The 23,409-nt window shown below is 35.4% G+C and overlaps 1 protein-coding gene across 5 annotated transcripts in view; it reads right to left on the bottom strand.

Annotated features, from left to right (window-relative positions):
* Positions 1-23,409, bottom strand: part of PPP3CA (protein phosphatase 3 catalytic subunit alpha) — a 213,697-nt gene that overhangs the window by 17,391 nt on the left and 172,897 nt on the right. For 2 of the 5 annotated variants that reach the window (XM_070948213.1, XM_070948216.1), the window contains exons 10-11: positions 17,046-17,120; positions 3,813-3,839 (exon numbers count right to left, since the gene is read on the bottom strand). In XM_070948213.1, coding sequence (XP_070804314.1) covers positions 3,813-3,839; positions 17,046-17,120 — 102 coding nt within the window. The remainder of the gene's footprint in view (positions 1-3,812; positions 3,840-17,045; positions 17,121-23,409) is intronic. The other 3 variants (XM_070948215.1, XM_070948217.1, XM_070948214.1) reach the window with 2 other exon arrangements.

The raw sequence follows: 23,409 nt of genomic DNA, 5'->3' as shown, positions 1-23,409 counted from the left end.
TTTCGCCACGTCCTGAAGACTCTTTTATTCCAACAAGTCGGGCTGGCCTAATAGGAATTTTAAATTGGGTGTCTGTTAGCTTTTAATTTTGTGGGCCAAATTTATATATTTGTTTTTAAATTGTTTTTAAATTTTGTAAGTGTATATGTGTTTTAACATGGCTGTACACTGCCCTGAATCCTTTGGGAGAAGGGCGGTATAGAAGTGTAATAAAATCTAAATCTAAATTCAATAATAGAGTAGGACAGATTTATCTTTCTTTATATTTTTGCATAAAAAAATATCTCAGAATAAAGTATACTTTATATATAATATATAAATATATATATAAAGTATATATAATGTGTTTTGGGTTAGGATAAATAGTATTAGAACTAAGAATACAAATAATAAAAATAAATTGAGATTTCTAAGAAATCACAACCAAGTATTATTCCAGTTCTTTATAAATAAAACATTTGTTTGCTAAATAGCTCAGAAAACTTGAGTTATTTGCAACTATTTTCAAAATTCAAATTGATATTTTTTAGCTACCTTTACAAATGAATTGGTGAAATGAAGATGTTTACCAATGCATATTAAACAAAGGCATGATTAACAGAAATGAGGTTTAATATTTAAAAGGCTGGTCTAAAACAATAAATGTAAATCAAAGTTTTAAAGACATAAATATATTTGGAAGAAGCTAAAACTGATTTTCAGGGTAGGATTGGAAAAACAAATTATAAATACAATAAAATAATGTATGCAATTTTTTTTAGTCAGAGAAAAGGACAATAGGCAAATTTTACACAGGAAAGTTGAAAGAAACTAGAAGATGCAGTTAAAAGAAAATTACAGATATCTCTGAAATATATATTATAGGAAAGAAAGACTAAAAAAGGATTATATAAAGGGAAAGAAGGAGGCCTGCTAGAATCTAATTTAGATCGAACATTTTAAATTGAAGATAACATTCACTTTTACATTATGATGATTGATAAAAGTAGGCAGCTTTTCTTGTGCAATATTTCATTTCAATAATTTCATTCTGCAATAAAATCTACAATGATTCCTTGCTGTGTTTTTTTAAACTCTACTTTCAGTAACCCCTAAGAATTACTTTAGTTTCTTAGCAATTTCTCAACAATAACAAAATATCACTATATCGTTGTCCTACTACCACCACCTCTCTATGCAGTTTGGGACAAGAATTGATAAATGCTTTAAAAATTTGGTCTAGGCTCAGATAACACTGTAAACTGGATCTCATATCTCAGTGCTTCTTATACTGTGAGCAGACTAGAAGATAAACTTAAGATGGAGGAAACACGGATTGGACTATTTATTTGGGGTGGTGTGCAAATAGTAACTTTTCTATTAGGGATGTGCAGAAGTCTGAATTTGTGGGGAAAATGGTCATTCTTACATGAATGGGACACATACATCACTAATGTCAGGATATCCTTAATTCAGGCCACTATGGTCTCAGCATCATCTTTCCTAATCTGCCCAGCCCCCTTTTTATAAATCCCGTAAGAAAGAGAGAAATTAATGCCTACAAACTAATTTCCTGAGAAATTTATTTTATTATTTATTTATAAAATTTATTAGCCGCCCATCTTACCATAAGGTAACTCTGGGTGGCTTACAATCATAAAAATATATCTATACTTGAACAATTAAAATAAATAAATAAACATTAAAACCTGAGAGGGTGAGGGCGGAGTGGGGATGGAGGTAAGATCTGTTGTTATTTGATAAACTACCTCCACTGTGCTGTTTTCCCACTGGCAGAGCCATATCTTTAGACCCTTATGAAAGGATAGGCAGGTTGGGGCCAACTTCACATTGGGGGTAAGATGTTTCAGATGGAAGGAGCAATAACAGAGAAGGCCGTCCTCTTGAACACCAGCAGCCAGAATAATTGGCCTGAGGGGACCCGCAGCATGCCTCATGCTGCGGTTCCCCTCAGACCAATTATTCTGGCTGGTGGTGTCCAAGAGGACGGCCTTCTCTGTTAGCACGAGTGGCACAGGCCAATATCAGTGGGGTGAGATGGTCCCTCAAGTAACCTAGACTCATGCCATGAAGGGCTTTAAAGGTGGACAAAAGTCTTCTCCATTGGTAAATTCCCGAGACTCTTGACTATCCAGCTGGGTTTCACAGCCTACGTAGGAATTACAGGAAAGTAGAATATTTAATGTGTATATCTAGTCTTTTTATTAGGGACTGTTTGCAGAGATGGGAGGTTTGGGAGACTTAATGCAATGGGGAATGTTCAGCCAGTTGTTCTTTTCCTAGCTTTCTCTTCTCTGGAACAAAGGGAGCATATAAATCTGTTGACCACATTGCCAAGGGAACTGTACTTTAAACACTTCTGAGTAACAGCAGTCTACTGGAAGCTCTTCTTCATCACAGAGGAGACTCATGGACAGCCTAAGAACTGGATGAAATTAAGCAAATAGTGATAGGAATGGGTGGGTTTTGATTTGATTCTTGTGCCAGAACTACTTCATTCTAGAAAATTTCAAACGTGGCCAATGACAAACAGGTGTTAAATTAAAGGTATATTCTGGATCCTGACACCAAAATGGCTCCAGAAGGTCTATGTTGTACTGCTCAATGAAAAGCTAGATTTCTACGCTAAGGAACTTCTGTAGCTAGTGCTGTGTTGTAGACTAGTGTAAATTTCAAAAAGGCAAAGTTTTCCTCCATCATGGCATTGCTTAAAGTATTGCAAGTGTATAAAATGTATTACAGAGTACAACAAAGCAGTATCCAGTACTTCAAATCTTCAATTGGCTTGTTAAAGCAATTGGCAAATTTGTGTGCGCACTAAAATTTAACACCAAATGATATATAGTGAACTGGTTTGTCAATATATTAATTGCTAACAAGAGCTTATTAACATCATAGCAATTGTAAAGTTTTTAGGCTAAAAGTTCTTCCTCAATTATTCAAAAAATTCAGAAAAATGCGATGCAGTTAAAAACATTTATTCAAGTCACGGTTCCCCTGGAAACTAATTTGAAATATCCGGGTGCAACCAACTTTTAGATCTCTTTAATGTTTCATAACTTTAACCAAGTTTCCATACCATTCATGGTAAAGCTTGATAATATCATGGCAGATGTAAAGACGTTTTCATTTCCTAATGACATAAATTACTACGATAAACTGCAGTCAGTAATTGTAATTTTGAGCAAATCATGCACAGAGTGGATAGTGGAAGACCACTTAATCAAGGAAGGTGAATCTTGCTCTAACATCCAACTGGTTAGGAAAAGGTGCTATGTGGGGGATTATTTGTATCAAAGCAGTAGATGGTAAAGATTCAGCAGTCCCCATGCGGCATTTTTTTCTTTGAAGTGCATTTTCACACACACACACACACACACACACACACACACACACACACACACACAACCCGTTTTTAATTTGAATAAGGCAAATCAGTTTTAAGGATGCAAATATACCACAATCAACTTGACCTTTACAGAATTAGTCAATAGTGATCTACGCCGGCCTACTAGAGAATTGAGCAACCTATTCTTCTCTACTTGATGTGTAACAAAAAAATCCCATCAATTATGGACAATAGGGATGCTGTTTTGTTATTGTTTTATGATGTCTGGAGGGCTACACGATCCCCATACCTATTCTAAATAGTCATTTGATTAATATGAGTTTAGGAAAGCGCATATAATATAGAATACAATTTTGAGAATTTGGCAGGAAGATATGAAATTGAAAGTTTCTGAGAGTTAGCACTAGGAAAAGTTATACAACAGCAAATTAAATTTAAGCCTTTCTTGACTGTTTAATAATACCTTTCTTCTGTGCATAAATAGGATCTTCTTATGAAATTCCAGAGTGGGGGGGAAAAGAAAACAGATCAGTGAAGATAAGAGATTTTTTTTAAAAGAAAGGAGAACGAAGAGTGTAATACAAGACAACATCAATGGGAAAGTAATACTTAAGTAATTCTGAAAAATAGAAAAGAAACAAATTAGACAGGGAACACTGAAAAGGAATAGAAAAAAGAATTATGAGAAGAAAAAACACACTTCAGCACAGCTTTGTTAGTAAACTTTGCAATAAATTAAAATGCAGGAAGACAATCATAAGGCTGGTCCACTACTGGCCATGCTGCTTGGGTCATGCAATGATTCGTTTAGGAGATCAAGTATGACATGTTAACCACAGGAGTTCATAGATATTGAGAAATATGTTTCTCAAGAGTTTTTTTGCCATGTATATCTCCCAAAGTAATTTATTATATAATGTTGGGCCAGGAGCGGAGAGCATAGATTCATTCAGTCACATCTGCATCAAGCCATGGCTTAACACCAATCCCTGATCTTTCTCATAACATGATAGCTGAAGGGGAAGAAACAGCAGAAAGAGTCATGGAAAAAGAAACATGAACCTGTCTAATGCCCCTTAAATGAAAGACAAGAAATAAACACAATAATAAGATTTAAATCAAAATTTATTCATTTGGAATTAAGCAAACCAACTTCAAGGCAACTATTCTCAAATAAATATGTTTGAAGATCAGAGTCCAAAAACAATTTTAAAAATGCCACAGCATCTTAGAGACCTCTTTGTGTATTCCTTCAACTCATTTGATTAATTATTGCAGTAAAGTTTTTTTCCCCCTTTTAATAATGGACTTCATAATACTTTTTCCAGGAGACCTATTCAGCTGTTATATCCATAATGATTTGCATTTTTGTGCTGAACGACAGTGACTCTTCGGTTACTGAATAAAGTGGCCATCAACACTTTCTGACATCTGCATATTCAGCAAGATTCTGAAAATGAGCTGCAACATGTAGAATCCTGATCAAGTAATTCATTACCATCTAAACAAGCATAAATCATATGCATCCTACTCTGGCCAGACATTTCAAGTCATGACTTTTCTCTATAATTAGGCTCAATGACCTAAGAGAATAAATCTAAACTCTTTTATAACCATTCCTGGATACTGGGTAAAGTCTTAAAGGTAGCAGGAAGGAGATTTAGTTCAAGTATTTTACTCAGTCAAAAAAACTCCTTGAATCTCTTCAATCAGTAATTAACTCTCAGGGTTGTTATGAGGATAAAATAGTAGAGATGAATACCATGTAAGCCTCCTTAAAATCCCTGGAGAAAAAGCAAGATAAATATACAGCATCGTTATGAAAGTAGCTTTGAAATATAACTCTTCTTCACCATTGTCTTACATCTAACCTAGTTAGGCTCAGTAACAATAGCATTTGGTATATTCAACTCTGAATTTATACTTCAGAGTGCAATCTCATATCTATGGTTTGTTCCTTTCTACTTCAGATGATGTATTTGAATAAAAAATCCACTCAAATGAATATTAAAAATTGCAGGCTATGGCATTTTGAGATCCAATTCAGGATCTAGCTTTGGCTTCTGTTTATTAACGCTGTAAGTTATTTATGTATACTATTTATGTGTTCTATATATATATATAATAGATGATTGTCCATAGCCCCTTTTCTTGGTTCCTTCTTTGTCACAGATAAAGTACAATAAGAACAAAATTTGTTTGCAACTTTCAATTTACATTTCCCAATTTACATTTCTTCCTGATTTAACTCCTCTTGACTACATAATCAATGACTAATGACACCATTTTATTGTATAGTGCCATCAGTTATTTTGTTACACAATCTTGTGGTAATTTTCTTTAAATATTAATAAACACACCAGTTAGTAATTTATTCAACTATTTTTCTCAAATGCAGTTTTCTCCTTTCCTGAAAGTAATGGTAGACATTCAGAGCTATCAATTGATGAAAGCTACATTATGACCATAACAAATGTCATGATATTGCATGTGTCTGTTTAAGGGGTGAAGCTTTCATCTTTTGACTTTCACCCTGCAATGTTTCTTCATAAACTCACACATATCCCAAAATAATGTTCTACTTTTGTTTATGGTTACCAGTATCAATAAAAAATAGTGAAGTGGTATTTTTAACACTCAAGATATCAAAACCCTCCAACAGGAATAATCTCTCACTTTCCTTGCTATTATGACAGTGAAATAACTACATTTCTAGCAATGTCATCTGGTGGATATCTGTCACAATTAAAAGTGTTACAGTTACATTTCAATGAAATTAATCTAAGGAACAAAAAATTAGGTCAGGTAATTAGCAAAATGTGCTTCAGCATTGCCGAAAGTACAGAGAACAAATCAAGTTCTTTGCTATCAAGCTGTCTATCATGTAAGTGGGTAATTTTAATTAGTACTTAATTATTTCATTCATTTCCACCAAGTCAATATCCCTATTAATTAGAAAAGCAAGTAAAACTGAAAACACTATATAGCTAGTTTCAGATACCTCAGCAAATATGTGTGCTCTGTATTAATTCATAAACATTACATGCTGAAGAATAAATTAAATGGAATTAGAATCATTGTATGTATTTATGTGTGTGCGCGCACACATACATGTAAATGAAAATTCTAAAATAAATGCTTGCATTTAATAATATCTACAGTATTTACTTCTGGTCCCCAGTATTTAATTATTAACATCTAAATCAAATAAGAGATTTCTTCAAATATATGGCTCTTATTGCATGGTACAGAATAATGTTATTCCACCATTCAACTACATCACTCTTTGACATTACGTATTCTTAGGGCTAAGTCAAAAGCTATTTTCTTCTCATGCCAATTAACAGTTTGTGAAATTATTTCAATCAGTGCTGCATCTCTGCAAGTTTTATCTCTTCTTTATTTTCATGCTTTGTCTCACTTGTCTGTTTATCTGATCAGCTAGCCAAACTGTATGATTTTGCTCATAACATTGTGACCTCCAGTGTGATGACATCACAAGTATCTATAAACCCAATAATGTGGGTGGCCAAGGTCAATTAGATAAAATAATAATAACAGCAAGATGATTAAAGCAGTAACTAGGAAAGCAACAAGATGAAAAACACAAGTTCTTCTTTGGCTTGGTTTCGTCAAAAACATATGAGATGGGGAACTCATCAAATTTGCAGATGACACCAAGCTGGCAGGAATAGCCAACACTCCAGAAGATAGGCTCAAGATACAGAAGGATCTTGACAGACTTGAACATTGGGCGCTATCTAACAAAATGAAATTCAACAGTGAAAAAAGTAAGGTTCTACATTTAGGGAAGAAAAACAAAATGCATGGTACCGTATATATGGTACCTTGCTCAATAGTAGTAACTGTGAGAGGGATCTTGAAGTCCTAATGGATAACCATTTAGATATGAGCCAGCAGTGTGCAGCAGCTGCCAAAAAAGCCACACAGTTCTGGGCTGCATAAACAGAGGGATAAAATCAAGATCATGTGAAGGGTTAATTCCACTTTATAATGCCTTGGTAAGGCCACACTTGGAATACTGCATTCAGTTTTGATCGCTACGATGTAAAAAAGATTTTGAGACTCTAGAAAGAGTGCAGAGAAGAGCAACAAAGATGATTAGGGGACTGGAGGATAAAACATATGAAGAACAGTTGCAGGAACTGGGTATGTCTAGTTTAATGAAGAGAAGGACTAGGGGAGACATGATAGCAGTGTTCCAATATCTCAGGGTTTGCCACAAAGAAGAGGGATAGTCAAACTATTCTTCAAAGCACCTGAGGGTGGAACAAGAAGCAAAGGGTGGAAACTAATCAAGGAGAGAAACAATTTAGAACTAAGGAGGAATTTCCTGACAGTTGGAACAATTAATAAGTGGAACAACTTGCCTCCAGAAGTTGTGAATGCTCCAACACTGGAAATTTTTAAGAAGATGTTGGACAACCATTTGTCTGAAGTGGTGTAGGGTTTCCTGCCTGGGCAGGGGGTTGGACTAGAAGAATCCAAGGTCCCTTCCAACTCCGTTATTCTATTCTATTCTATTCTATTCTATTCTATTCTATTCTATTCTATTCTATTCTATTCTATTCTATTCTATTCTATTCTATTCTATTCTATTCTATTCTACTCTACTCTACTCTACTCTACTCTACTCTACTCTACTCTACTCATATTTGGCAAATCTGAACACAGGTAGTTCTTGACTTACAACCACAATTGAGCCAAACATTTCTGTTGTTTGTTTGTTTGTTTGTTTGTTTGTTTGTTTAGTCGCATTTCTATGCCGCCCAACTCCCAAGGGTCTCTGTTGTTAAGTGAGACAGTTGGTAAGTGAATTTTGTACCATTTTATGACCTTTCTTGCCACTGTTATTAAGTCAACCACTGCAGTTGTTAAGTTAGTAACATGGTTGTTAAGTGAATTTCAGTTTCCCCATTGACTTTGATTGTCAGAAGGTTGCAAAAGGGATCACATGATCCTGGGGCACTGCGACTGTCTTAAATATGAGTCAGTTGCTAAGCATTTGATCATGGGACCACAGGGATATTGCAACAGTCATAAGTGGGGGAAAACGTTCATAAATCACTTTTTTCAGTGCTGTTGTAACTTTGAATGGTCACTAAACAAACTGTTGCAAGTTGAGGACTATTTGTACTTACAAGACCAATTCTTTTATCAAAAAGCAGAATTAGGAGAAAAACAAATGACTTAATTTTTTGATTATAAATGACTACTTAAATTGAGACATTTGCTTTCCTTTGTAGTGGGATGACAAAAAAAAAAGAGGATAAAGAAAAAAAACTAATATTCAGGGAATTAAACTTTTTATTACAGATTTGGTTCAGAAACAGGATAATCAACATTATCTAACTAGACTGGTTAAAAAAGCAATTCTCAGCATTGTAATGAAATATAATTTACCAAAGTAAGACAAGACTGCACTTGGAATTTAGTTTAATTTATTTTGAACACTGTAATAGTTTTAAAATATCTTTTGCACTCAGGACTGCTGTGAGTGTGTTAGCCAAACAGTTGACAGTAGCACATTCCTTTCAATGTGTATTCCCCATTGTGTGCTGCTCGCTCTCTTGTACGTTCTTCTTCTCCAATCTCAGTCTGCAGGGAGGATAAGGGGGAGGAAAAATGGGCGAGGCACAGGACAGATTATCTAAAGAGATCGCTTTTTAAAGCAATCTGTCCTATCCCTAGCCCATTTTTTTCCTATCCTCTCCCTGCTGAGAGATTGGAGAAGAAGGGATTATAAGAGAATAAGCAGGTACACAATGGGGAATATATATATATCAGATGTTTGCCTGGTGTGTTTGTGGCCTGCAACCTCAAGCATGCTACACAAACAGCCAGTGCCAGCGCATTCCTTTTGATGTATATTCCTGTGTACCTTCTTACTCTCATGTAATCCTTTATATTTTTGTAATCTCTTCCTCTCCAATGAATGTAAATCCAAACTTTAATTCCCTTCCTGCTAATTAATCCAGCATCAGAGTAAGCATTTCAAAAGGTAGGGAAGTGAGAAAAAAGGACAGCTGAAAATAAAATTAATAAAAAGTCATAGTCACGTGATTTTCCATGTAGCAACTATGTCACTTAAATATCAAGTTGTCAGTCCCAATTGTGGTTGTTTAAACATGGGTCACCTATACTGCATCTTATTTTGCTTTACTCTATTTCATAGGAAATACAGAATTTGCCATATAAACTATACAAAAAAGTCAGTACAAATATGCTATTCTCATTAAACTATCCAATATGGAGACCCCAACTATGGAGTTGCAGCAAAAAATCTGATTATACTGAACAATAAAGATTTTGCTTTCTGAACACTTTGGGAAGTACAGATTAGGTTGCTAATCACGAAAATAACCTGTAATTTAATCTATCACCTACCGTTTTATAGAAATCTGTTTTTGCAATTTCTTCTGCTATGTATATGTTTACTAATTATTCTTCCGATTTGAATAAATAACCATCCTTTCAAAAACTGTTATTTATTATTTTGGAATGTTTAATTTAAAAAACCTGAAGCAATACACTTTAAATCAAGAAAGCAATCTAAAATTGGTTTCTTGAATATTAGAGGAATAATAATTATTTCAAACTGCTGACTACTCTCTCTGAAAATGAGAGGCAGAGAAATAATAGCCATTTTTCATTAGGAAAGTACAATATTCAATAACAACTGAATCATTTTAGAAGACCTATCAAGCAGTAGATCATGAAACATCAAAAAGCTATTTTAGGCTAATATGAGGGACCATGAGTATTAAGCAGAAAGGAAACATAGCTGTGATTGTCATGTCACGGAGATTTATTTTATATTTTATAATACTTCCACATGTAATATTTGAAACCTTGTAATTCCCATGTGGAAATTACACATTGCTATTCAACATCTGCATGAAATGCAGGGGAGGATATTCACTAGTTCCAAGTAGGGTGTCACCAATACCCTGATGATACCCAGTTTATATCACCATCCCAGGTAAAACTGGAAAGGGTGTGGTAGTCCTGATCCAGTGCCCGAGTGGATAAATCTCTCAAAGATGAAATTGTCATACATAGGGGACTGACATGGCTTGATCTCATTCCCCTCCTAAGAACCAATTGCAACTATGGAGACTTTGGGTCCTACTTGAGCAGTCTCTGATCCATAGGTAGTAGGTAGCTCCTGCTCTGGATGATTTACTATCTAGGGACCAAAAGTTTCTCATGATATAGACCACTAGAATTTAGACTACTGCAATGTACTATATATGTGATTTTCCTTGAACATGTGTTGGTGTAAAATGTAAGTGACTTGTCTACTTACCAACTGTTGCACTAGCCTACTGATAGGTTTGTGGGTCCAAGTGTTGATTTTGAAGCCCTAAATGGCCCAACACCAATATACTAATGGGACTATTTTTCCTGAATTCTCCATCCCTTGTGAAATGAAGTAAGTGAGCCATTAGAAGCATGGCTTCTCGGAAGCAGCCCTATCTTAGAGATCACTATAGTCCATAAAATAGGGAACTTCCATTTTACATATCTTTCACATGGTAATTAAAACCATTTTATTCCATTGGTTCCATAGTGCACATGGTGGACTATGGTGGACAATTATAGTGACATGGCACAAGGCACTATAACTGTTTTGGTATCAATATGTTATTTAGTTTTTCCTCAGAATAGGGTGGTATATAAATATAAATGCAAATGTATGGATACAAATAAATACATTACTTGGCTTGCTGTAATTTTCCCTTTGAAGACTTATAGTTGAATAATCGACTGGAACAATTTAATGGGAGCAGAGCAATGTAGACTGTTTTACCCATTAACCAGAAGCAACAGGAACTGCTTTTCAGACAGATTTCAGGAGCATGTCATTCACCAACATCCTTAACAAACTAGTATTTTAAAAAAAGCCCAAGACACTGCAACCAGGGGTGAAATCCAGCAGGTTCTGACAGGTTCTGGAGAACCAGTAGTGGAAATTTTGAGTAGTTCGGAGAACCGGCAAATACCACCTCTGGCTGGCCCCAGAGTGGGGTGGGAATGGAGATTTTGCAGTATCCTTCCCCTGCCACACCCACCAAGCCACACCCACCAAACCACGCCCACAGAACCGGCAGTAAAAAAATTTGGATTTCACCACTGCCTGCAACTCTTTCTTACCCTTTTTCCCCCACGACAAATAGCATAAAACTATTTTTTTTTTCTCAAGAGGACCCAAGGAAAGAAGAAAGAAGAAGCTTAATTTCATAACAGTATCTAAATATATCAATGTGAGTTGGTGGCAACCACAGATGGCTGTCAAAGTAAGGTCTCCCCAGGTCTATTTTTGCAATCTCTAGACAATCCAAAGTCTATGTTATTGGAATCTGATGACATGATTTTTTGCATGGGGAAAAGGTTTAAAGTTGGTATATTTATTCATTGCAAAGTCTAACAGATTTATTTATTTTTTCATTAAAAGAAACACATTTCCCACTCTTGCTTCTGATATGTTGCTTGTTTCAATTTGCTCCACCCCTTGAGCCTACTGTTCACGCCACTTATATCATAGAGCAGAGGTCTTCAAACTTGGCAGCTTTAAGACTTGTGGACTTCAACTCCCAGAATTCTGGCTGGAGAAGTCTTAAAGCTGCCAAGTTTGAAGACGTCTGTCATAGAGTATGAAAATGTGTTGGTTAAGGTACAAGTCCACCCCCCAAAAGAAAGCTATTACTCACACCTGAAGTAAGGCAAACCAAACCAAACTTTGAGGATTTCTCTTAGCGATAATATGTAAATTGATAGGAAGAAGAAAATGGTTGAATACTGTTTAAACTCTGTAATTCTATTTTCATTAAGGCTTCAATATTACATTTATTTTGAAGCAGAAATATTGTAACTGTATTTGTGGCTTTAACATAAGGTTTCCCATGTAAAGTATGAATTTATATATCCATTCTATTATCAGTCAAGGGACTGAAAAGCAATTGGAAGTGAAGCTGAGCACAAAATGTCTTAAATTCTGAATAGATACACACAGCCCTGTGTTCTTTTGCTCCTTTAACGTTAAAGGACATTTTATTGTAGCATAAGTTTTAAATGTGAAAAGAACTGACTGTATTAGAACCAGACACATCATAAAACTGATTTGCTGTTTTGGATGATGTAGTGTCTTGAAATTGTTTGACATTTTCTCCCCTTGGAATAAACATATCATGGTACTATGGTCATGATATTATAATTATCATAATCATAAGTTTATTTGTCAAGCATATATAAGATAATAGGTAAAAGTATAAACATAATTTGAATACATGAAAAGAGTAAGTAAAAAGGAATATTAGGACAGGGACGGTAGGCATGCTGGTGCACTTATGCACGCCCCTTACAGACCTCTTAGGAATGGTTAAAGTTTTGGGGGTTTGGGGAAGAAACTACAGAGTCAGGTAGTGCATTCCAGGCATTGACCACTCTGTTACTGAAGTCATATTTTCTGCAATCGAGTTTGGAGCGGTTTACATTGAGTTTGTATCTATTATTTGCTGGTGTATTGTTGTGGTTGAAGCTGAAGTAGTCATTGATAGGAAGGACATTGTGGCAGATAATTTTATGTACTATGCTTAGATCAGACTGACGTCGGTGTAGTTCTAAATTGTCTAAGCTCAAAATTTGGAGTCTGGTGGCATAAAGTATTTTATTGCAGGTAGAGGAATGGAGGACTCTTTTCGTAAAATATCATATATTTTTTGTATATATATATATTGTATGTAAATTACATACAAATACTGTATAACAGTTTAATAGTCACATGATGGCCACATTCATGAATTAACCTGAATCTCATATATGATAATACTGCTATATAGGTCTAGGAAGAAATTTTTCCTCTAAATTAAGCTAAATAAATAATCTATGCAGTCTGTACCATACATTTTTATTTTATTTTTTTTTATTTTGATTTATATGCCGCCCTTCTCCGGAGACTCAGGGCGGCTTACAATGTGCTAAGCAATAGCCTTCATCCTTTTGTATATTTATACAAAGTCAGCTTATTGCCCCCACAACTGGGTCCTCAATTTACCTACCTTAGAAAGGATGGAAGGCTGAGTCAACCTTGAGCCTGGCGAGATTCGAACCTGCAGTAATTGCAGGCAGCTGGTCTTAATAACAGGGTGCTTTAAATCACTGTACTACCAAGTACATGTACTACCAAGTACCATTTTCTTCTTCATGTATTGAGATTCGTTGGACTAACCATGTAGTTATAAAAAAATGTATCCTGGCCTGATTCACAGAATGTATTAAGCCATATCGTGGTTTGTTTCATAGAATCATGGAGACTTAAAGTACCATAGACGACATCTAATCCAACCACCTGTTCAGATCCATGAGAGAATCTCTGACACTGAGTTTTTGTTTAGTGAGGTTGTAAGTTTAACCCACTGGTTCTGGTCCAGCCCTAACTCTAACTAACTCTACTCCCTCTTTGTGTTACAATGGCCAGATAACTGAAGACTAGGAGCTATCCTCAGCTAGACTTTCTATAGTCTAAACAAAAATACATTAATTGGTGCTCAGATAATTTTAGTTTCCAGAGTCACTGTTGTATTGGTAGCCCTCTTGCAAACTTGTTCCAATCTGAACTCTCCCCTATGAACTGTGGTGGACATGGAGTCTGCATCTTGCTACTGGATTATATTTAAATTGTAGTCAGCAGGGACAACAAGACCTCTTTTACATGTTTTACGGTGAGATCAGGTATTCCTTATCATATGATTGTATTTTATTTTTTTCTTATACAGATGCAATATTTTCCAGATTAAATTCCATCCTATTCATTTCACCTCAATCATCAAGCTGTTATATTTTTGCACATATCTGTCTCCTCTAAAATATTTATTACCCTCCCAGTGTTGGCTGATCTACAAACTTTGAAAATGTACCTTTAATCCCTTCATCCAAGTTATTAGTAACAAATGCTGAAAAGCATATGGCCAAAAACAGAGCTCCGCAGTACTCTATTTGATACTATCTCCAAGTTGAAGTCGAGTCATTCATGAACACTCTTTGGCTGCAATCATTTAGCCAATTGTGAAACTATTTTACAGCAATATTGTCTAGCCCATATTTTTAGAAGAATATCATGAAATCCTCTGCTGAAATCCTTAATGAGATCCAGATACACCACAACTCTGATCTAATAATCTAGTAACCCTATCAAAGAAGGAGACAAGGTTAGCCTGACATTACTCATTTGGCTTCCATGCTGGCTCCTGTTAATTTTAGCCTGACCATCTAACAGCTTATTTGTGCAGATCTGAATAATTTGTCTAAGACTTTATCTAGTATGGACATCAAGCCTGCATACCTGCAGTTTCCTAGATCTACCTTTTCCCTTTTAAACATGGGGATAACATTTCTTCTTCACATTTCTGGGTTCTCACCAGTCCTCCAGGAGTTCTCAAAGAATACCAGTTTTGGAAACCACTGCTAGTCCTTTCAGAACTCTTAGATCTATGAAACCTTGGATACTTGAATTCATTGAAATAGACTGCATTCCCTTTTACCATCTCCTTTGCTAGCCTAAGTGGCAGTAACTCCTTTCCCCTCGTCACATAATTATGATCACCTATGGCTTCATTTCCCTTCCTAAAGAAAATATGGAAAATAGGAGTGAAGAAACTAAGCTTTCCCATCATTGCACATTATTCCATCATCACTTTCTTCTCCCTATGGATCATTAGTCTTTTGGCTTTCCTTTTATTTCTAATAAATCCAAATAAAGCTTTTTTGTTGTTTTGGGGATTTGCTGAAAGCTTCAGCTCATTCTGACCTGTAGCTTTTCTGACTCAGTTTCAGGAGACTATTTTCTATTCTTCTCTGTGTTCCATCTTTTTATTTTCATATGTGTCACCTTTTCTCTTCAACATTTTAAGAGAGTTCTTTATGTATCCATGCTAGCCTCTTTAATTTATCCTGTTTCTTCTGGAGATTGTTTTCATTGCATTTTCAGCATCTTTTCTGGATGCTTTTCTGTTAAGCATTTGTAGACGCTACATACGACATATCTTCCCTCTGAATTCATGAAACATCACATTCTAATTTCAGTGCGCAGGTCTGACTTTATCAGGTACTCTCCTCCCCTGGATATTACATATTCAAGAATAACTTGACAATTTTTCTTTGAGGTACCAGTCACATTCAGTACTTCAACCAATCCCTCACTATTGACAAGGATAAAGTCCAGTGGATTAAGTTCTTCCACTTTCTGACAACTGATGTCAGCAAGAGAGGACAAGAATTTATAGGTCCTCTGACTCTTGGAAGAATTTGATTTTCAGAAGATAACTGGATGTTTGAAATCTCACATTATCAGTATCACATTAGTCTTTTTGAAAGACTAGTCATCTCATGCAGAAATACCTATCTGCTTTTTCTGTCTACTCAGGTAATCTATAATAAACTCCCACAATAGTATATCTTTTATTTCTTTCTCCTTTTATTCTTATCCCAAAGAATATTATTAGGAATAATATTATGGAATTATTATTCCAAAATAATTTCCACACTCTGATTCCAGAACTGCTATGCAAGAATTTCCCTTTATATATAGTGCTTCTGTCTTAGTATGGTACATGAAATAATATCAAATGTGAACCATATTTATTTAATCTATTATATAAACCACCCAACTGAGATGAATGAAACATGGTTTTTTAAAAAGCCATAACTAATGAAATGTGTGAATCAGGTCACCGTGTATTTGTAGATGATGCTATTCTGTTCCCATAAGAGCATAAATGGATTTTTTTTCCAATTTAAAAGGTTTAAAGAGAACTATATTTCTAGCGCAACCTTCTCCAACCTAATACTCTCAAGATAGAATTATTTCTTTAGTTAATATTTCTAATATAAAAGCTTTAGAAAAATATAGTTTTTTTTATTACATTTAATTTATCTCAGAGTTTTAGAAGTTCTTCAGATGATGGTAATCTTATATTGAGTATTTGAGAAAAATGAAGCTATACTGATCTACATGAAATAAACTCTCTCCTCTGTGATTCTTAGTTTAAAAGTTGCATTTTACATAAATGCCAAAATTCACACCATGTTTAATCAGAAATTTAGTACAGAATACAGAATTCCCAGTTAGCATAGACGTGAGCCATATTAGCTGGAAACTGGAAATTTTAAGCATCATACTCAAATAGTACTGGAAAGAGCAAAGACAGAGAAGACTGGCCCACATGATTAGTCTGACCATGTAGATTCTGGAAAACCTAAGGGTTCTGAACATCAGACTCAACTTCTTGAATGATTCACCTTATGTTCTGTCCATGTTCCAAAATACCTGTACTAAGTTTTTAATTTCTCCACAACATGAGCTTCTGTACTTAGAAATCTTGCAGTGCACAGCATAGTCACAGAAAAGGTATTTTAGTATTAAGTGCCATTTTGATTTGAAAAGAAGCAAACGGAACATTTTATGTTCATTCTTTCTTTATACAAACCATGCATAAAAGCAAACACATTATCCAGCAAATATATTATTTGGGGAAGCATGGATGAAATGAAATCTAGACTCTTTCTTCTAAAAGTCACCCTATGACTTTCCTCAAGATTAATAAACATTTTCAAGCACAAATGTTAATCAAGGCAAACCACCTGAATAGAAGACACAAGACACAATGCTTCTTACCATCAAAACCATCTTCCTCTGTTCCAAGTTCATCATCTGAGCAAATGTTCAGCACATTGACCAGCATCTCTGTTACTGTTAAGAAAACCAAGTGGAAGGTGTGAGACAATTAAGGTGTGATTAAAGTCACAGCATAGTTACCTCAAAAACAACCACACAGAGTTTTAAGCAAAAAATTGTAAGACAAAATAAATAAAGCAAAATTTGTATGAACATCCAGAGAACAAGGTTCAAATCCTTAGGCGATTAAGGAGGGATACAGTTCAATGCTCAACAGAAAGGTTACTGCAAAAATACAACTCCTGTTTTAATAAATCCACTTTCATTCCTTCTTTTTTGATGTCTGGCTTATAAATAGAGGGACGTTCATGTCTCCTTTTGTTTTTCTCCCAAAAATCTTGAGTTATCAGATTAATTTGAAGCAATGTTTGTCAAGTTGTATTGTTTTCCAGTAAAGTTGTGCTATTCACGCCTCTCTTTTTCCTTCTCTCTCATGCACTAGGCATAAAGCTGAGGTAATTTAGCATTGCAAGTTATACAAAATAAAATATTTTAATGAAGTATCCATAAATATTTAAACAGGGAAAAAAGGCATTTCGGCCTACATGAACATGCTATGAAATTAGCAGACCCGAACTCTAGATGGCCATAAATGCAAGCTAATTGAATCCTTTAAGTGTTGTATATCGACAATCTTTCACTCTCCAGGAAATTTTACTGGACAGATAGGTAAGCCTAAAAGGTATTTATCAAATTATTCCTACTTGGAATAATTGAAAGAGAAGCAAAAACAATTTCTTTAACACGTAAAAGAGGCAATACTTATTTTTCCATAGCAACAAACTTAATTTGCTACTAAATGTACTTTCGGTAGGGAATTCAGCCAGTTGCATGCTTTTCACAGTGGGTTAGTAGAATGTAACCATATTATTATAACCAGGTATTAGTCACCTTTCCATATCATATTTTTAGCTAGATTAAAGCTATACTAAGCTGCACAACTTAGAAACTGCATGTGTAATAAAGATCGTATTTTAGGACAAAGGTAAGTAAGAATTAGATAATTTTGTAATTAGAAGTTTTAATGTTTTTTAATTAATCTTTTTATTGATTAAAATCGGTTTTGCAATAGTTACAGTAAATTGAAAAGAAACAAACAAGTAAATAAGGGATTTTTTTCGGTGCACGGGTTAAATATTAAAAAAAGCGTAACTGGAAAATACTATGCAAGATAAAGTTTGGTAGATAAAGACCTTATTAATTTATAATTTTAAACCAATGAGTGATATTTTCATATGTGATAGATTTTTGTGTCAAGAATTAGATGTTTTCCAGAATACCAATCAAAACTAAACCTTGATATATCTAGGATTTTACTATTCATTACACAATTCTTTTAATAAGATAAGATTTGATGGAAATTTGATAACCTGTGCACAAGCAGATGTTATTAGGAAGGCTATAATGCTCAAAAGTCATATATTTGTGGAATTATGCAGAATACAGGTAGCCCTTGATTTATAAGCACAATTGAGTCCAGATTTCTATTGCTAAACAAGGCAGATATTGTGAGTTTTGCCCCATTTTATCACTTTACTTGCCACATTGTTAAGTGAATCGCTGCAATTATTAAATTAGTAACATGGTTGTTAAGAGAATCTGGCTTCCCCATTGACTTTGCTTGTCAGAAAGTTGCAGAAGGTGATCACATAACCATGTATCATAAATATGAGTCAGTTGCCAAGCATCCAAATTCTGATTATTTGACCTTGAGGATGCTGCAACAGTTGTAAGTTTAAATAATAGTCATAATGGGGAGAAACAGGCTCAGGCTCAACCTATCCAAGACTGAGTGGCTGTGGTTTCCAGCGTCCCGATATAGTCAGTTGGCGCCATGACTGACTATTGCGGGTGAGTCGTTGGCCCCCACGGAGAGGGCTCGCAACTTGGGTGTCCTCCTGGACTCACGGCTGTCTTTAGAAGAGCACCTGATGGCTGTGGCCGGGAGGACTTTTCGTCAGGTCCGCCTGATTCGCCAGTTGCGTCCCTTTCTGGATCGGGACTCCTTACGCACAGTCACTCATGCCCTCGTCACTTCCCGCCTGGACTACTGCAATGCTGTCTACATGGGGCTCCCCTTGAGGAGCACCCGGAGGCTCCAACTGGTGCAGAGTGCGGCCACGCGGGTGGTTATGGGAGTGACGTGGTGCTCCCATGTAACACCTCTCCTGCGCGAGCTGCATTGGCTTCCAGTGGTCTTCCGGGTGCGCTTCAAGGTTTTGGTTACCATCTTTAGAGCACTCCATGGCTTAGGACCTGGATACTTACAGGACCGCCTGCTGCCACCAATAGCCTCTCACCAGCCAGTACGCTCTCATAGAGAGGGGCTCCTCAGGGTGCCATTGGCCAAACAATGTCGGCTGGCAGTTCTTTGTGGGGGCACCTGTTATTTGGAATGAGCTCCCCCCAGAGATACGGAGGATCCCGGATTTATGCACCTTCCGCTGCGCCATCAAGACCTTTTTATTCCAACAGGCTGGCCTGGCCTAACTTTCCCTTTTAAATGGCATATGAGAAATTTTAAATTTGTTTTAAATATGAGGATGTTTTTAAATTCGTCTTGGGCCAAATTGTTTAATACGTTTTTATACTGTTTTAAATTTTATAATCTGTGTGTTTTATCTTTTTTGCTGTTCATCGCCCTGAGTCCTTCGGGAGTAGGGCGGTATATAAATCTAATAAAATAAAAATAAAATAAAAAATAAATAAAATAAGTACATTTTCAATGCAGTTGTAAATTCAAATAGTCACTAAACAATTAGTTGTAAGTCAAGGACCACCTATATATTAATAATATTCCAGTAATTCAAACAAACTAATTGAAATATAACAAAATTATAAAAGAGTGCAAATACAGTAGTAGCTAAAATTGTGGAAACTTTTTGGGGAAAGTGTATTTTTGAGGTTTGATGACTAATAACACCACTTTTTTTGGGAGTTTCAAGATAATCATATTCCACTGCTGGAATGGCCTGTGAATAGCCCAGACTTTAACCCAATTGAAAATATATGGAGCCAACTAAAGAAACTTGTCAGTCAGAAGCGACCCAGCAATAAAACCCAGTTAATAGAAGCAATCATTCAATCTTGGCTTCACATTATAACAGCTGCAGAACTAAAATACTTGGTTCACTCCACAGGAAGACGTTGTAAGGCCATAATTTATGCTAAAGGTTACCCAGCTAAGTATTAACTGACGTGATAGTTTTTGTATATCTCGTTTTTTCTACGTGTTTCACTTTTTTTCTTTATGCTGTAACTGCTATTCCAATAGCAAATTCTTGATAAAAAGTATTGCATTACATTCTTGATTAAATTATCTTTCCATTGATATACAGTATAATTCTATGGTACTATTCCAAAAAAAAAAAAGGTGGTGTTATCAGCTAGTTGTATAAAATACACTTTTCCCAAAAGCTTTCCACAATTTTGGCTACTACTGTATATTAAAGAAAGGTGATATTTGATATACAGAAATATATACGGGCTTGGAAGCATATAATGGAGCTGTTGTACAACATGCTGTTGTAGTTTGCCTGCAAACCTTCATCTCATTATCACACAATATCTTTACCACAACTTCTGGTATCTGAGAAAAACAGCCTATTCATAGTAGGAATTTAGCATACTCAAACCATGTTTAAATGCAACTATTTATGACCACTATAGATAGGGCACAAAACGATCTTCCTGGGAACTAAGTGATGTTATCAAATCTCTCAGTCAATATCCTTGAGGGCAAAGTGAAGACATGCATATATAATAAAATTATTTGGGGATATGAATTATTTTTGCATTTGTATTTTATCCTGCTGCTAAAATCAGGGTAAAATGTTGTAGTAGGAGAAAAGTGAAACATTAAATCTATTCTTTTAGACATCAAGGTAAAAAAACAAATCTGCTCAATCTCACTGAAAGCTAACTCAGTAAAAAGTTATATATAATAAGGTTGCAGATCTACAAGGAAGTTGGAAACAGAAAAAAATGGGGAAATGAATTAAATTTGTTTTCTTAAGAGGGTAGATAACCTTCATAGCTCAGGAACTAACTGTTTTCTCATTCCTGGATCTCACACAAACGTATCTCATACAAACACACATGCCTCCAAATAAAACAAAGTCATATAGACCAGATTTTGATCTATAAAAGAAATGGACTATATACTGCAAATGATCCCAGTTTATTGGTTATATTCAGTCAACTGCTGTTGACTGGAACTCTGCCTTTAGCCCGATTTTACACAGCCTCAAAGGATAAAATACAAATGTCAAATGACCAAAATAAAATGGACACTGCCCCTCTCTCTTTTTCCTTTACATAAGCCCACTTGGGAAAGGAAAAGCATCTCTTGATTTGCTTCCCAGTGTTTGATTTTTCTAGGCTGTTGTTGACTTGGATGGTTAGGCCTTTAATCTTTTCAGTCTTTTTGCCCTCCTGAAGTGAAATTCCCTTACATTTTACTTTTTTTACTACAAAGGCCAATTTGCAAAACTTCCATTTATCTATTCTTGTGCCCACATACACCTGCCATATAATTGTTTCTCTATAGAAATCCAAGCTTCTGCTGGAAAATTATCTAGGTAGAGATATAGACTAATACCTTTACCACCCACCTCATCACAAGCATAGAAAAGCAACCTCATCTCACCTTTATCATTTGGCAACATCTGAAAAATTACTATGAAAAATTAAAACAGCAGAGAACATCTACAGTATAAGTGCCTGCCTAATTTCACCTACCTACTTCCTTGTTTCCAAAATATCCCTTTTAACTCACACCATCATAGTTTAATTAAGGCGCTCCTTAGCAAATTTATTGCACCTACTCTTAACATCGCTTCTTTTGTGAAGAAATTTCAGAAGGCCTTTTTTTTTTTAGTTTAACTAAGAAGCTTACAAACCTTTCTTCACAAAAGAAGCTTTGTTATGTGTAGGTGAATCCTCAAAATGAATTGGAGAATAAAAATTCTCATAATTGGAATTGGATGTCAGCTGGGCAAATCCAGCTGAAATGACAGAGTTTTACTGGACAATAAACATTGACAACTCCTCCTCCTGCTGCTACTACTAGTACTGCGGAGGTATCTGAGATCAATTTAAGCTTGTTGATCTTATAGATGTAGACAGAGTCTGCTGAAATAGAACTCATATAGGAATGAAGAATAATTTTAATAGATGTGATAACTATGTAACTATGTAGCAGTAACAGCATAGTTGCAGGTTAAATGCTACCACTGGTATTTTCAAATACAGAAATAATATCTTTGGACACCACTAGTTGTCTTTTTTAGAGTCAAATTCCAATCAAAATCATTGAAGACACCATTACAATAAAAAGCAGCAATTATAATATCATCTGAACATGCATATACTGTATACCAATAAGGCATAGCAGAAATTTTAAAAAGTCATAAAATATCTAGTGTCAAAATATTAAATATTCTCAAAAATATGTTAACATCATGGCAAAAACTTTAAAAAATGAAGTAATTTCATAAATACTGCCATGAAACAAATTGTTGTACCACTTTAAAAATATCTTGATACATATTACTGACATTTCTCATGATTTGTATCATCCAGCAAACTGCATCTTAAAAATATCTTTAACAGAAATTCCCTTTTTTGTTAGATCCCAAGGTATTTCATGGTGGCATGCTTGCATCACAGCATTCCCTCCCCAGCTTAAAGGCATTCACAATACTTGTAACATCTTTCCCCAGCCTGTAGGCATTCATGTGGCACCGTAACAATCTGTTTTCAACCCACATATTCTCACTTGCACATCTCCTATCTCACTCTGTATTATTTATCTGCCCTCCAGCCTGACTGTGAACTACCTGGACCTGCCAACTTCCATCAAGTTTCCCTACCATGTTTCCCTGAAAATAAGACCGGGTCTTATATTAATTTTTGCTCCAAAAGATGCATTAGGGCTTATATTCTGGTTAGGTCTTATTTTTGGGGAATCACAATACTAAATGCATCCATCTGGCTGACAATCTTAACTGGGGTTTATTTTGGGGGTAGGGCTTATATTACAAGCATCCTGAAAAATCATGCTAGGACTTATTTTCTGGTTGGGTCTTATTTTCGGGAAAACAGGGTATTGACTTTACTTGTGGGAATCAAGCAGGAAATTACCAGTCACGGTTATTCTTGCTGAGTTTTGCTTAAGAATGGCAATGGAGACTCCTATTGATACGCAATGTGGTCACGTTGCACTTTACAAATACACAGCTAAGCAAAGGAAATTCCAATCCTAATTACATTGCTCACCACCATACTGCTCCTGGCTGTTATC

Source organism: Pituophis catenifer, unplaced genomic scaffold (assembly GCF_029215685.1).
Source record: "Pituophis catenifer annectens isolate HBS135680 unplaced genomic scaffold, rPitCat1.0.hap2 SCAF_8, whole genome shotgun sequence".
Classification (NCBI taxonomy): Eukaryota; Metazoa; Chordata; class Lepidosauria; order Squamata; family Colubridae; genus Pituophis; species Pituophis catenifer.
Note: the sequence above shows the minus strand (reverse complement) of the source record. Positions and strands in the feature narration are given on the sequence as shown.